This window comes from Lepidochelys olivacea (genome assembly GCF_965140295.1).
Source record: "Lepidochelys olivacea isolate rLepOli2 genome assembly, chromosome: 3".
NCBI classification, from domain to species: Eukaryota; Metazoa; Chordata; order Testudines; family Cheloniidae; genus Lepidochelys; species Lepidochelys olivacea.
The window spans coordinates 67,981,373-67,997,872 of record NC_140413.1 but is presented as its reverse complement, the minus strand read 5'-3'; the positions used below and the strand labels follow the sequence as shown (position 1 = coordinate 67,997,872).

General features: G+C 46.9%; 1 protein-coding gene across 2 annotated transcripts in view; it reads left to right on the top strand.

Moving 5' to 3' along the window:
* The window catches only part of RARS2 (arginyl-tRNA synthetase 2, mitochondrial), a 56,491-nt gene extending 41,587 nt beyond the window's left edge, over nt 1–14,904 (top strand). For both annotated transcript variants that reach the window (XM_084622783.1, XM_084622784.1), the window contains 6 exons: nt 4,064–4,131; nt 4,235–4,344; nt 5,223–5,318; nt 10,182–10,256; nt 10,907–10,970; nt 14,761–14,904. In XM_084622783.1, coding sequence (XP_084478909.1) covers nt 4,064–4,131; nt 4,235–4,344; nt 5,223–5,318; nt 10,182–10,256; nt 10,907–10,970; nt 14,761–14,847 — 500 coding nt within the window. In that variant the 3' untranslated portion in view covers nt 14,848–14,904. The remainder of the gene's footprint in view (nt 1–4,063; nt 4,132–4,234; nt 4,345–5,222; nt 5,319–10,181; nt 10,257–10,906; nt 10,971–14,760) is intronic.
* The last annotated feature ends 1,596 nt before the right edge of the window (nt 14,905–16,500 follow it).

Here is a 16,500-nt window from a genome sequence, read left to right as displayed (position 1 = left end):
TCACACAGGCACTTCTGAAAGTTTTACCCACAACCCTTAATCTTGCTCTTCCTCACTTCCTAACTTAGAAAATGGCAATAATTCCCTAACTCACAGAGTTGTTTGAAGTGTTTCATTAATGTTTGAAGTGCTCAGATACCAGGGAGGGCATTTCCAAAGGCACTTACCTGCCATTTGTTGCTTTGAAAATCTTATAAATCTATAGTGATATGGGCTATTAAGTGTCTCATTGTCCTCGCCGTTAAGACTGCACAACTCTGTGCTGCTTGCATTTCCATTCTTGTATCCTCTTTTCCCCCTACACCGTCTCACAAGCCCTATCTTCAGTAGAATCCTCTCTCCTTCAGTAGAATGCTCTCTCTGTTCCCTGCTTACTCCTGGGGGAGTTCTGTGCCAAAAAATTAAAAATTCTGCGCATAGTATTTTAAAGTTCTGTATATTTTATTTGTCAAAATAACACAATATAGTCATGCCAGTTTCAATTATTTTGATAATTTATTTCAAAATGCCTGTCAGCAAGTATGTCCGTAACAATATGGACAATAAAAAAGATTCCCCCAGAAGTAGAGAGTTCAAGAAACCTCTTCGACAACCCACTTCCTGTTTCTTTGTTATGCTTTTGTCGGGCACCTCAGTCTGGGTGTGTCACACATGCCAGGTGGGCACAGTTTAGGGGAATAATATGCCCTCCCAGTCTTTTAGTCAATTCTCATTTTTCCAGCCCCCATATGGTTACCGTATTTCAAGTTCCCAAATAGAGGACACTGCCAGGGGGAGCTGGAGGAGGGGTACAGTTGGGAGCTGTTGGAAGGGGTATTTGGGTGGGTCTGCAAGGGGACTCCCCGAGCACAGAAACCCACACTCCCTTCCTTTCCTGAGCCCAGTCATGGGCTCCGCCCCGCACAGCTTTGTTACTGTCCCACTGGGCAGAGATGGCCTGTACCTGCTGATAGTGTGTGTGTGGGGATGTCACTTGAGTCACACACCCCCACCTCAGCAGACCCCTTCTCTTATCCTCAGTCTCCCTTCCCAGAAAGCAGCAGCCTCTCCCTGCAGCTCCCAGCTGTTGCTCCTGTTTCTCCCTGCAGGGTGCAGCTCACCGGCTCCGGCAGTTGCTGTGCAGGGAGGGAGCCCGGCCACACTATGTGACCAAGCAGGGCTGGCAAAGCTGGGAACCACAAGCTGGCCTCACCTCCTGCGCAGGCGCGCTGCGAGCTGGGGAGCCATATTCGCTGGGTCCAGTGGCACCTAGTGGCAGTCAGCAGCTCTGCAGCACCAATTCTGTGGGGAAAAATGAAATTCTGCACAGAACATTAATTCTGCGCAAATTTTGCATTGCAAGTGGTACAGAATTCCCCCAGGAGTACCTGCTCCCCCTTGTGCCTCTGGATCTTTTTCTTGCTGGATCAGCCTCTCTTCCTGTGCAACAAACATCCACTGCCCTCTCCTTCAAATATCTCCTTATCATTTCTTCATAGCCTTTCATTATTGATTGACCTCAACTGTGACTGCTTTTACCCACTCCAGCTTCCTTGAATTGTATGTGTCCTACCTCGATTGTGAACTCCTTGTGGCAGGCACCTAAGTTGTGTTTTGTAAAGCACTCTGTAACCCTATTGTGCTAATAAGTAATACGTAATAATTTCAATCATTATCTGATTCTGTGGGATTTTAATACATTTTAATTTTGAGGGGAGGCGGAAGGGACATCAGCACAGAACCAGGGAATTGATGGTTTTTCAAAAAGATTTGCTTAAGTGCTCCAGGTTCCTATAAATGCAGCAGACTGTGGGTGAGAGTCATCCCTGTAACTTCATGGCATCAAACTCAGGATCAGCTGTGCAGCAGGGCTCCTAGCACCTATGCCAAAGGGCTTGCCATTGATCTCTCTGGGCTCAGAAAGTGGTGGGGCTGGAGATGCTTGTTTTTGTGTCACGGTGGGGTAATTGTGAGCAGTTGGCCTTGTGGGTTTTCTAGTTACAGCAAGGATTGTCTTTCCACCATGTTGCCAGGGAGAATTTGCTTATGGTGGTGTTAAATACTTGGCTTGCACACTAGAACTAACCCACTTAAGGTAGCTAACAAGCCCCTATGACTGGCTTATATTCTGACGTATTTAAAATATAAACATCTGCCCTTAAAGTTGCAAAAAAAAAAAACCCTTCCAAACATGAACAGTGTAACCAATGCAGCGTTGTCTTCCTAAGCAAGCAGGCGGGCAAACAGTTCTAAGCGATGTGAATCGCCCCCACTCATCACAGCGGGGCATTAGCGGTGAAACCCAAGGATGACACTTTGAAACAGAGTTTTTCAAAAATTAAGGTGCACAGTTCTCACTAATTTGGACAATTACCTCAGTTGCATGTGCAAATAGCCTAACAAATGGCAGAGAGAAATTCTAAATGTGCACTGCATCTTTGTTTCCTATTGAGACGTGTTTAGATTTTACACAACAGCCATATCCTCCCCTCTGTCTTTATGCAAATCTCCCCCTAGGAGATCAGCTGTGGATGGAGAGTAGTGTGCAGCTCTGGCTTTGTAGACTTAGTCCATAGACCAGAATTAAAAAGGTCCTCTCCGCAGAATGCATTTGACAGCCTTGTCTTATAGGAAACTGCACTAGGATCCTGCTGCAAATAGGAAGAAGAGACCTAGATAGAAGGCAGATATTATCTGAATTTAAAAATGGAATGTTTTAAATAAACCAAGATTGTCACCGTGTTAGGTGAAGTTAGTGAGTCCAAGCACAATTTAATATATAGCCTGAAGATGTGGACTGGTGCACCTGGAGCTAACATTCCTTCCAAAACAGTGGTGATGTGTGCAGTCTCTGAATGTCTATGTGAAGGGTGCTATGATCCCAGCCTAGCACTGTGTACTCTCACCTCTGGGGGGGGAAATAGGAATAAAACAATCCCTTCAGTGGATAGCTGCAGGGGTGAGAGAGCTGCTTGCTCACTGAGGAGTTATTGCTGAAAGCAGTCACGAAATAACTTTCCAACCAAGGTTCTTCCAACAGCTGCACTGAAACAGATATCCTTTGTTAGCCTATTTATCAGTGATGTTTCAAGGCAGATAAATTAGTCTCACAGTGAGAGATTTAAGAAGTTCTGTCTAGTTAGCTTATCCAAGAGAAGGCTTAGTGGGGATTTGATCATAGTCTATAAGTACTCATGTGGGAGAAGATTTCTGATAGTAGAGGGCTCTTTAATCAAGCAGGCAAAGATGTAATAAGATCGAGTGGTTGGAAGCTGCAGCCAGACAAATTCAGACTAGAAATAAGGTCCACATTGAAATAATTTACCTAGAAATGTGCTAGATTTTCCATCACTTGAGATCTCTCTGGATGTCTTTCTAAAAGATATGCTGTAGCTCAACCAGAAGTTATGGACTTGGTGCCAGAATTACAGGGTGAAATTCGATGGCCTGTGTTACGTAGTGAGTCAGACTAGACTATCCCCTTGGCCTTAAAATTTAGTAATCATATTGAGTATAAGAATGGCCCTACTGGGTCAGACCAAAGGTCCATCTAGCCCAGTATCCTGTCTTCCAACAGTGGCCAATGCCAGGTGCCCCAGAGGGAATGAACAGAACAGGTAATCATCAAGTGATCCATTCCCTATCGCCCATTCCCAGCTTCTTGCAAATACAGGCTTGGGACACTATCCCTGCCTATCCTGGCTAATAGCCTTTGATGCATCTATCCTCCATGAACTTACCTAGTTCTTTTTTGAACCCTGTTATAGTCTTGGCCTTCACAACATCCTCTGGCAAAGAGTTCCACAGGTTGTGTGTGCGTTGTGTGAATACTTCCTTTTGTTTGTTTTAAACCTGTTGCCTATTATTTTCATTTGGTGACCCGTAGTTCTTGTAAAGAAAGGCAGCCTTGATGTGAAAGGTTTTACATTCGGACTTTGTCGGCCTTTGCAGCCTGACAGTTTGTTTTATTGCTGGTATAAATTTTAATCAAATCTGCCTTACCACCAGCTGCTGTCATTCTTACCCATGAGCCAGTTACACTGTTGCAAATTTTCATCATCTGTTTTTGCTTGTATCTGTTCAGCAACTAAAGAACTGGAAAACCCTCTTGAGACCGCCGAAAAGATTGGGCTTGCAGCACTTATAATTCAGGTCTGTTTAAAGTGTCTTCTGATTATTCCTTCTGTGAGAGACTGTACATTGGCCCTGGGAACACTAGCTACATGATGCTGAATAGCAACTGTTCTCATTTTAGGATTTCAAGGGTCTTCTATCATCCGATTATCAGTTTAGTTGGGACCGGGTTCTCCAAAGTCGGGGAGATACAGGCGTATTCCTGCAGTACACACATGCCAGACTCCACAGGTAAGAAGAGCCTTCCAGAGTAGAGAAATTTTCTGTTTTTATTAACATCTGTTTGACTCCAGTGACTGAGTAACATTTGTGATGAATCCTTTCCTAAAGATTCGAATCTCTCATCCGTTCAGTTGAGACCTCAGATGGGAAAACCAAGGAAAATGAAACTTGCAAGCCCTCTCCCTCTGGCTGGGGCAAGCGGCATGGCCAGGCTGTCTCTATGTCCTAGTAATTCTTGGCTGCTGTAACAGCCGCTTGGGATGACTGGTGCAAATTAGGGCATGGCAAAGAGTGGCCCCAAGATCAGTGGTGCTCTGCTATAGCCAAGGAATCTGGCCTGGAGTCTTCTGGATATGCGAAATACACCTTGCTACAGTATTTAAACTGTGATTTGACTGAACTTTCCCGAGCGGCAGTGACCAACTCCAGCCTTAATTCTGTCCTTTTGTGATCACCCAAAATTGTATCTTAGGGAATTTTAAAAATCCATAGGAGAAATACCGAGATTGAAGATAAAGCACTTGGTCAGACTGTCGACATCGGCATTGTGTCATACTCCTGAATTGATTTTTAATATCAAAAAGGTCAGACTTGACAGTGCCCTTTGAAACTGTCATGTTCTTTCAGGGGATCTTTCTGTAAAGTTACTGACGTGTATATTCAATGCTGGCTCAAGTAAAATAGCTTTTTGTCTTGGATTTAACTCAGCTAATCTAACTCACACTGTTTGCAAGATGACTAAAACATCTATCTAGATTCAAATTTTGTTCTCCTTTAAGTGCATGTTGGTTTTAATTCTTATGCAGCTTTGCTGGTGAAGGTTGTTGGTTTTTTTTTAAATTTATAAGAGCGTTTGTTTTCTCACACTGGGCTTTTATGTTTTCTAGTTTAGAGCAGATGTGCAGGGACGGGCAATCAACTGACATTAACACAGCTTGTTTACAAGATCCACAAGCCATCTCTGTGCTCCAGCATCTTCTCAGGTATTTACTATTTGTCTTTCCAAGAAGCAGATCCATCAGGGTTTGATGCCTGCATGTTGAATAAGTTATTAGTTACATGGCAGTGGAAGAGTAGAAATGAACATCTTAGGCAATGACTTGTTGATCACTGGGCCTACTGCACAAGCCCATACTTGCAATATACATGTTTAGATGTAAATGAATGTGTTATTTCAGAAGCTGAATGAAAACGGATCATGTGGGGAAAATACCTTTGAGTAATTGGATGCCTGTTAATAATTGTTAATACTGTTCACAGTTTTGGGTGCCTGTAACTAATTGTTACTTAGTTGCTAATGAGGAAAGATTAGTACAGTTCTTTTGTAAATGTAATAAGCTATATAAACATTGGTCATCATCATAAACATAGACCTGGTGGATGGGATCTCTGGATCCCATGGGAAAAGGGGTGTGGAACATCCACCCACTTCCAGTAGCCATGAGGGACACCCACACGCCAATCCCTAATAATAGTACTTAGTTTGTATATAGTGCTTTTCATTGATAATTCTCAACATTCTGACAAAGCTGAGCAAGCATTATTCATAGGTGTGAAATCTCAAGCACAGAAAGGTGTGAGGACTTTCCCAACGCCACACAGGAAGTCAATGGCAGAGCTGAATATAGAGCCCAGAACTCCCAGCTTGAATGTCCTAGACCTTGCACCATGCTGCCACTCTTCATGCCATCCTCCCTCCAGGCAGTCAAGAGCAAAAGCCTTCCTAACGGCTTAAACCCACTTTCATTGCTTTGATTGTGGCCTTTGACAATATAACAAAAATACTTGGCCTTTGATCTGGTCAGTGTTAAACATCATTTACCTAGATGATGATCTTTGTAGACCAGTGAATCTCTTGGAATGGTAGATTTGTGGTAGCACATTTTCCCTGAAGAAGCTGACTTATTCCACTTAACGTAAGATTGGCCATACTGGGTCAGACCAATGGTCCATCTAGCCCAGTTTCCTGTCTCAGTGTCAGGTGCTTCAGAGGAATGAACAGAACCGGCAATCATCAAGTGATCCATTCCCTGTCCTCCACTCCCAGGTTCTGGCAGTCAGAGGCTAGACAGAAGAACTCTTTAGGAGATCCGCTCAGGAATTTTCAGACAAAGCTGAAAATACCAATTTGTTGAAACCAAAATGTTTCATGGAAACATGTCGGTGTTGATGAACTTTTGATGGAACACAGGGCAGCTCAGCCATGTGACTGCCCCAGCACAGCAGACCCAGGACTTCCAGGGTCCCCAGCTCTCATGGCTTCCAGGCTCTCTGTCACAGAGCTGCAAACGCCAGCTCCCAAGCTCTGAGGCTCCCGGCTCAGTTGTGGTTCCCAGGGCTTCTAGGCTTTTGGCTCCCAGGGTCAATTTCAAAAAGTTGTAAACTAATTTTTTCTAATTTCCCTTCCACAGCAAATTTGAAATATTGTTTTGTTCTGAAGCTGAACGGTTTTGTTTTTTAATTTCCCATGGATGGGAAATTCTGACTTTCAGCCAGCTCTACTCATTAGTTTATTTCATGTGGCTACAGATTGCAGTAGCAGAGACATGCCTCTTCATTTAATAGCCACTTGACAGTTCAGTGAATTTGGTATTAGCAACCAGCTGTGACAAAGTCAGGCCGGACGGCTGCAAGAGGGTGTGGGAAGGCTGATATGTTAGCCCCAGAATGTTAAAGGTCCTTTTTCCTACAGGCTGATACTCCTGAGGGAATTATGTGCCAAAAAATTAAAAATTATTCACAAAATATTTTAAAATTCTGCAAATTTTATTTGTCAATAAATAAGTGTAGCTCTAGCGTGGCAGTGGAGAACACAGGCCACTGGCTACACTGAGGTGGGAGATCACCCTGAAGCCCCTACCTCCCCTAGTCCAGGGACTCGGCAGTGAGGCTGCACCTGACCCTGACACAGTGCAAGGGCTGGGCCTGTCCCAGAAACACCCTGGGGCCCTGCCCCTCTGTGCCAGGCGCACCAGGTGTGGGTGGGCAGGCTCAGCCCAGCAAGACCCAAGTGTGGAGGGGCTTAGTGTGGGGGGATCCAGGTGTGAGGTGAGAGGTTTCTGTGGGGGGCAATGTGGGTGTGGGCAGCTCAGTGGAAGATCTGGATGCACAGGGGCACGTTGTGGGGTTCCAGGTGCAGAAGTAATGGGATTTACCCAGGGGATCCAGGTGATGGTGGTTGGGCTCAGCGAGGGGGTCTGGGTATGGGGAGATGGGGCTTGGCTGGGGGAGGTGTCTGGATGTGGGGGCGTGAGGGGGGGGTCTGCATGCTGGGGGAGTGGGGCTTGGAAGGGTGGAGGTCCAGGTGCAGCTGGTTGGGGCTCAAGTGGGGTGGGGGTCTGGGTGTGGGGGGCTTGTAAGAGGGGTCCAGTTGTAGGGGGATAGGGCTTGTCAGGGTGAGGGTTCGATGGGCCTGCTTAATAGGGGAGCCCCAGCTGCTGTCGAGGGGATGCCACATGCCGGGATCCTGCTGCCCCTCACCCCATGATTCCCCTATCTTCTCCATCCTCCTCTGCTCACTCCCACATTCCCTCCCTCTGCCCTATTCCACCCCCTTCCTTCCCCACTGCCTCTTCCCCACCCCCACCCCTACCCTCGTTTCCGCCACTCCCCCTTACTCAGGCCCACCGTGGGAACTCCCTGTTCCACAGAAAACAGGAAGGCTCCAGAACACAGAAGGGGAGCACAGCTGGCACTAGGACCCAGGAGGCTGCGTTCAGCTGCAGAGTCTTGTTGCTGGACAATGCAACCTCTGAGCTGGGAAGCTCTGCGTTTGCAGAAATAAGGAGGGAGGGGGGCAGTGGCACGTAACCCCATGTGCTCCCCCCCCCCCATGCATCGCCTCCGTTTGGGGGGCAATTCCTCCCCCCCAAAAAAACTGCATACACGGTCACTCGCAGAGCGGCTTCTCCGTCATTTTCTGCAGGGAAAAGCAGGCACTGTGCGGGGGGGCGTTTTCTGCTGCGGGTCCCCCCAGAAGTAACACTGGCACGCACATACGCGCAGCCCCCCGGGTGATCACGCAGGCACGCATGCCCTGTCTCTGAGGCTGCTCCAAGCACGCTGGAACGGACGCGCTGACTGGGCTGCCGGGGACGAGGCACATGTCCCCCAGCGGATTTTGTTTGGCCTTTTTCTGCGTGGGGAGGGGGGCACAGAAAAATGCGGGCCATATCAATTCTGCGCCCCCACGTTAGTGCAGAAATCCCCCAGGAGTAAAGCTGATGAGGGGTTACCTCAGGTCAATTAGGGACACCTGAACCCAATTAAGGGCTGCCTGAGGCCTTTAAAAAAAAAAACCTCTGGGGAGAGAAAAGGCAGGAGAGGGAGAAACTACTGCCAGGCTACTGGTAGCAGGGAAATAAGCTTCTCCAGGCTAAGGGGTTGGGCTCCTTCTCATAGGGGAACAGCCAAACCTGAGCACCTGCTATGGGGCAAGCAACGGGATGATGCCTGCCCCAGCGAGGAGGCAGGGGAAGTATCCCCCTTTTGGTTTTGTGTTTGAGACGTTTTCCCTTTTGTTTGGTGAAGGATCACCTCTTAGACTGACCTTGGGGCCTACCCTGGAAACACGGCCAAAGGAACACAGAAGGGGGAAGGCAAACACTGCCCAGAGTGGGGCTGATTTACCCCAGGCCCGCCATTGCTAGAGCGGGCGAGATGAAGGAGATGTCTTGCCACACAGCTCATGGTGTTCTTAAGTACCTTTTAAATGGAAACCAGTGTGTAATACTGACCACTTCACTCATGAGACCAGCAACTGTTATTGTTTTTAAAATAAAATCACATCTTGTGGCAACACAACTCACCTTTGGCTAGCAGCTGCTACATTTCCCCCAAGACCCTACACATGGCCACTGATGCAGCACACGTGCATGAGGCTGTGAGCTCTTCGGGGCAGGAAACGTTTTTCATCATGTGTTTAGACAGCACCTGGCACAATGAAGTCTTCAGCCATGACTGGGGCTCTTAGCGCTACAGCAGTACAAAAATAAATAAGTCAATTTTGGTTTGCATGCAAGGGAGGTTAATGTGGAGCAATCATAGAAGTGCAGTTCCTCTAAGATCGTCTCCTGGTTGCTGAGTCCTCCCCCACCCTGCCTGCCCTGCTGTGTCCACTCCCCAGTTTTGCTGTAACTTGACCACAAGAGATAACACTACCAGGGAAGCTCTGCTTTTGTAAGAACGCACATTGGGATGGGAGGACGTGGAAATCTATCGAAGAGCAGAGCAGAGTGGCAGAAGAGCCTCTTTCATAGTTCTGCTTTGGAGGGGACCCTGCTCTGAAGGCCAGAGCTGTCAGGTGCAGGATTATTCCTACTAGCCTGCCAGAGAGAGCATGCAACAGAACTGTTCGGGAAAATTTTCTCTCTGCAGATCTGTACATGTTTGAGTTTTAATACTGTTATTCATCTCAGCTGACTATATTTCCATATTTTGAGAACCAACTTTTTTGTTTGTATCTACTAATTGTAATTTTATGAGAGTCCCTTTAAGCTGTTGAAAATTCTGAGTCCCCTTTATTAAAAGGCCACATCCTTTAAGGTACTGCTTTATGACAGTGCCTCAAGTGGTCATTTTAATGTAGATTTTTCTTCTAATAAGGACCCACAGTGAGTGATAAGATTTAAAGCAGAACATAATATTCCAGGAGCAACTGTTTATTATCTTTGCTTTTGACCACCTGTTGTGAGCTCTGAAATCTACAGTATGTATTCAGCAAGTTTTAAATGTACTTCCGTATTATGATGATGCTATTCCCTTTCTTTATTCCTGTTCTAAGAACTTTAGTTAGTTTTCTTGTGATTGCAAACTGAGCTCTGAACTGTCCCTTACTTTCTCCCCAGCTACGATGAGGTACTGTATAAATCTTCTGAAGATCTTCAGCCCAAGCACATTGTCAGCTACCTCCTAACGCTCAGGTAAGGAAAGAAATATTTGCTATTGCTGAACAGCTTTAATTCTCAGTTTCACTAGAATCAAACTCCAGCAACACAGACAAGTCAGTACAAGCAAGCGTAGACCCTCCAGGCGTCCGGGTGCACTGTTCCCAATCTGAACTCCGCAGCTAGGCCTTGTGGGCAGACCTAAAACCCCAAATCTGCATCCCTTTGCACATGGGACAGGGTTGGATCTAGATCTAAATGTGGTGGCTCAGGCTCTTCTCTTGGAGGAGGGGAGAGGGAGAAACAAAGGAGGATAACTGAAGCAGAATAAGTTGATAATACAAATCAAACTTGTAATCACTGACGCAGGAGTGGGTGTCCCTTCGGAAATGTTACAGTGCCCCAGACCAAATAACGCTTTGGTCCCTATCTCATATTTCCAGTATGTTCTTCTAAAATCGTATCTGTACCAGCAAGCAAAACTAGTAATTTCTTCTTTTATGAGGCAGCTGTGAGACATAAAACTCAGAATCCAGTCCTGAAAGGGACCGTTTGCCCAAAGGCCCTTATAAACTGATCTTAGTCTGGTGGTTGGGGGTGGATCTTCTAGTTCTGCTGCTTTCTGCAGCCCATGTAACTGCTCTTCTTAAGGGAATTGCTGGTTCTAATCCACTTTTCTGTTTCAGCCATCTTGCCGCTGTGGCTCATAAAACGCTCCCTGTGAAAGGCAGTGCCCCTGAACAAGCCCAGGTATTGTGCATTATTGCTGTGTGACTGTAATTCAGTGTACTTGAGCTGTGTAGCCAAAGAGAAACACTGCCTATCCGGCAAACGACTGCTTACGAGGACCACACCTATTCACACTCCAAACAGTTGAAACTAAGAGGCGCTCTTGGAAGCACTAACTGTAGGAATGGCATGAGGCTGGTTCTGAGCTGCAGAATTGCCCTTTTTTCCAATGAAGGAGCAGGAACTCATGGCTGCAAGCCCACCCTGACTGCCAAGGGCTCTCTCTGGACCTCTTCAATGTGACTCTGAGCACCACTTAGAGGGAATTGCTTCAGAGCAGTTGTTCCCTTTCTCTCTCATTTTCTTCTCCCTAATATTCCGGAGAGTGTTAAACATTCTGGGACATTCCAAACCGACATTCTGATGGTTTCCTCAGCTTAAGTGGGAGGACAGAGCTATGTGAGGTGACTGAACCCCCACTCCGTAATTCCACCTACACAATACAAATTGTCTATACTGCTAGTCTGCCAACATAGGCTGTCTACTCCTATGTGCAGTTCCACCTAGATGCAAATTAGAAGGCTGTGAATCTTTGGGCGAGAGATCTGATCCCTTAACTATTGAGTAAATGCTACCCTAATTACACCATCTTTTGTTCTGCCTCATACTGATTTGAAAAGTAATTGCGTATCTGCCTTTGATGATGACTCTTCCTTCAGGATTGAGCTTTGCAATGTTCTGTTGTGAAAAATAAGTGAGAAGATTACAAAGAAGATATTCCATATGGTTGATCTTAAAGCTCCATTGACTTTAATGCACCTTTTAGTAAGCACAACTTTTTTGATAGACGTGAGGTCAGATTCCCTGTAATTCTGAAGAGTGGTGAGAGTTAGGTCCTCCCCCTTGTCTCCTATCTTTTGAGCTACATTGAGCTCTTATTCAGGTCTGGGAAGGGTACTCAGGAGTGGCACAGCAAAGTTTGAATTTAACCTCCAACCAAAAATACCCTCTCACCTGTGGGTGAACACTTTTCACAAAGCGATCGCTCTATATCTGACCTGCCTGTCCCCATCCTCAAAGAAAACCTGCACAACACTTTCAAAAGACAAGCCTGGGAGCTTAAATTCATAACTTTGCTAGACACTACAAGTCAAAGACTGTATGAAGTCACAGGATTTATGGTTTATTACAACAATCTATAACTCACTGTACCCCTGTTTTGGCCTATGACTGCAGGCATGTTAACAGGCCACTTCAACTTGCCGGTCCCTTAGAATATGTGTTAATTACTTAGGCTAAAAAATCTGTTCCACCTTGTATTTTGCGGTGACACTCGGGCTTGGTCTACACTACAGTTAGGTCAACATAAGGCAGCTTACATCAATTTAATTATGTCAATGAACACACTACAGCCTGGCTTCCGCAGATGTAAGTGCTCTACTACACGGACGTAATAACTCCACCTCCATGAGGCGTAGGGCTTATGCCAGTGTCGTTAGGGCGACACAGTGTCCCTGCAGACACTGTGTTACTTACATCAGCTGTTGGCTGTCATTCTTGACAATTTCACAGCTCCATGCTGGGAGCCGTGAAATTGACAAGAAAGCTGCACTGTCAATCGGGCAGGTGGGGGGCTCCAGCTAGAGCTCGGCTGCCCCCAGGTACCTGCTCCCAACACAGCTGCTGTCCATGCTCCCCGCTCTGAGCTTCAATGCAGCTGCTGGACTCCCCACAGGGAGCCAGGATGTGCCCCCCAGCTCCCAGCCAGTCGGCTCCCTGCGGGGAGCCTGGTGACTGCCCCAAGACTTCCGGCTCCCCTCCAGGAGCTGCCCAGACTCTGAGTGCAGAGCTCTCCCCCAGGAGCCCGGCTGCGGTGGGGAGTGGAAAGCCCAGGAAAGCAGGTGGGCTCCTGGTGGTGGGGAGCCGGGAGCCTCCAGGCAATACCAGGGCTCCCCGTGGGGAGCACTGAGCCTCCAGGCAGCAGCCCGGCCCGGCTCCCTGCTGATCCTATGTTAAGTCATCTTACAACTATTGCAGTAATTACTGCAGCAGTTCATGTCCAGGCTATCCTTCTTCTGTAAGTGGTGCGTGTCGTCACCAGGAGCATTTCCACTGACTTCAGAGGGGCAGTGTGGGAGGCTGAAAGCCCCCCACTTATATTTTTACCGTAGACAGGCCTTGTGAGTACCTTTCCCAGACCTGAAGAAGAGCTCAGTGTAGCTCAAGAGCTGTCTCTCCAACAGAAGTTGGTGCAATAAAAAATATTACTTCGCCCACCTTGTCTCTCTAATATCCTCGGACCAACACAGCTACGGCAACAGTGCAACCAAACCGGAATATGCTAGGCTGTCAGCCGAAGGTGAGAGGACATGTCTATACTCAGCTTCTCAGAGGTCCAGTGTGGCCACAAGGTGTCTGTGTCTTACCTGTGTGCTGCTTGGAACTCCTTGTTTTTCTGACCGTTGCTGTGGCTCAGATCCACTTAAGGACTTAGGCATCGAAGCCCCAGAATTAGGTACCACTGCTAGCCACACAATCCTCACTCAATTGCTGCCTAATCCTCCAGGCACCGAAGTTACTGCCTCACTCTGGGCATCCACAGCCTTTTTATGCTTACGCGTCAGTGCAATCCATGAAGCAGGGAAGACAAGCACTCCTCTGCCTGGCTTCTTATGGGCTCTAATGTGGTGGGCATGTTAGCTGCACGTTCCAAATCTGACCAGTGGAGGAGGTGCCGCCTGCCTCCCTAATGCTTACCCCAGCGGTTAGAGCGCTCACCGGGGATGTGGGAGATCAGGTTCACTTCGCCCCTTTGCATGATGGGGAGAAGGGATTTAAATAGGGGTCTCCCACCTCTGAGTGCCCTCCCACTGGTCTAGTGGATATTCTGATCGGGAAAGGGGGGGCCTTGCTCAGTCTCTTCTGCTGAAGCTATTCCACCTGGCATAAGAGTGATTTGAAGCAAGGGGGACTGGCCCCTGCAGCTCCCACCTCCCAGCTGGGTGCCCTAACCACCGGTCTGTGGAGTCAGTCTCTGTGGCCCAGTGACTCTTTCAGTAATTATACCAAGTGGAATGGCTTCAACAGGAGATATTAGACTATCCTGATGGTTTGGGCACACTCTTTAGAGGTTGGAGATCCCTTCTCCCCTGCAGGCAGAGGGGGGAACCAAACCTGGGTCTCCCACACCCTGGGTGAGTGCTCTAATCACAAGGGAGGCAATACTACGTCCCCACCCTTCTTGTACAAGGAGCCAAGGGACCTAACTCAGGTTTTATGGATCCCATTATTGTTCCAGAGGTGTCTAAAAGATAGGCATTGCAACAGCTGAGTCCCTTTGTGGATCCAGACCAACTGTCTCGTGTTCCACCATGGCAGCTCTCCACTCTGCTCGCTCCTATGCTAGGCTTTATGCAGCAGGGTCTTGTTCCCTCAGTCAGGGAAGCCAGGCTGGATGTGGCTAGAGACCTGTTTGTGACTTTGGCTTGAATGGTCTCCACAACATTGAGAATAAATTCCGCCACTTTCACCCTTAGATCAGTTGTTCAGTGCTATTGTGGCGGAGGATGAAAGTGGCTTCCTCTAGTCCTTGAGCTGCTACTAGTATTCAGCACTTTGTATCTTCATAATGTTGAACAAACCCTAATCCTCAGACTCCTTTTAAATAAAGATGACACACAGATAGCGGTCTTCATTTTTAACAGGTTTCCTCCTAGCCCTTTCCTTGAGACTATGCTCCTTGGTCACGGAAGTATAAACTGCTGTTCAGATGATGTGACTGCATAAGTTGATTGTTACTTTTATTTTGCAGGCAAGACTCCGCCTCTTCCAGGCTGCACGTTCTGTTCTAGCTAATGGAATGAAACTTCTTGGAATCACGCCTGTAAGCCAGATGTAACGAAAAGGCCTCCTGCAATGTAAATTTAAGCTTCTTAGTAAAAGTTCTTAATGAGAATCCAGCCACTGTTATGACCCTCAGAGTCCTGCAGACTCTTTTCTTGTCTGGTCTTTGGTGTTCTCCTGTGCCTCTGGCAAGTGTACTAACAGCTGCTCATGGGGCAGAACCCTGTTGTCCATTTCCCTGTCTCACTGCCACTCATAACGTTGTACCCTTGATAGTGCTTCAAGCCATTTGGAAATGTTGGCTGTAATCCCTGTTATCGATGAGGGAGGGTCATATGTTTGCCCAGTTACAACAGCTTGGAGCACTTAATTTGCCCTTTTCCTAAGAGAATTGCCATTGAACTGTATACCCCATTGAACAAAGGCTCTCCTCCACTTGAGATCTACAATCCTAGTACTTCCGTTTCCTCTCTACATGTAAAAGAGCTTTCAGTTATTGGATAGATGTCTCCCCTTTTCTTTTCATACACCTGGGTCAGCATGGCGATCCATTTACATCTGGCCTTGTTGGCATCTTCTGTAACTCCCGAGTTCTCATTTATATCCAGTGATTCTGTTAGTGGATGGTATGCAAGGTATCAGGGAGGGTTTTGGTTCTTTTGCTGGGGCAGGGTGCCTTTGCTTGGAGACAGATTCAGTGTTTCACCCTCACATGTCCACAAGCATTTGAGTCCCTACTCTTGCACTTGCTCTCACTAAAAGCGTCCTCCCTTCAGTTTATTTCACTCATGTTTTTAGTCTCTAAGGTGCCACAAGTCCTCCTTTTCTTTTTGCGAATACAGACTAACACGGCTGCTACTCTGAAACCAGTTCAATATTACTTACTCTCCCACCCACCCACCTTGAGCCCTTGTTAGTGATTAAATCAAAATTTATCTAAACCTAATAGTGTAATGGCAGTAGATGCTTCATCTACTGCTGCAATGCAGTTCATACAAACTATGATTTGTTACGGGCTGTTCTGGATTTCCCCTTGCCTTTAGGATCGTTCCCACTTCAACTATATGGCCTAGACCAGCTGCCAAACCTCCTTTTGCCCCCCAGGAGACTTCTCCCCAGTTTCAATAGAAAAGATGGCTCTGAGAAGTGGTTTTGATTTTTTTTTTTTTTTTTGAGATGAAGAAACCGCAACATGAGAACCACATCCTAATCTAAGGATAAAACCACCGAGCACAAGTTGTGACCTTGGAGCAGATGTGCCATAAAACAATATGATAGTGGAAAGGAGGGGAGCCTAGCATATTACCCTATTGCTATTTCATGACGAGCAATAGAAGGCCCTGCCAGAATTTGTCTGTGTTTCCTGAATAAAATCGAAGCGTCTGTGTACTTGGAAGACTGGTTCTAAGTACAGCCCCCACCCCTGCCAGATTAGCTCTTTATGCGCTACTTAAAATGGATGGAGCTGCACAGCTGCTCAATTCGCCTCAGAGGGAGGGGTAAAGGAGAAAGTTCATTTTATGAATCAGCTCAGTTGTCACTACATTTCCTCGTGTTGAAAGACAAGCACCACAGAGAATGAGGAAGAGGAACACATGAGCTAATATTTACGTTTCTATCCTCCATTGAGCATGTTATCTTAACCAAGCCTAGGGCTCCCCTGCTAATCAATCCCTTAATTTGTATACTCCTGGGGGAAGTCTATGCC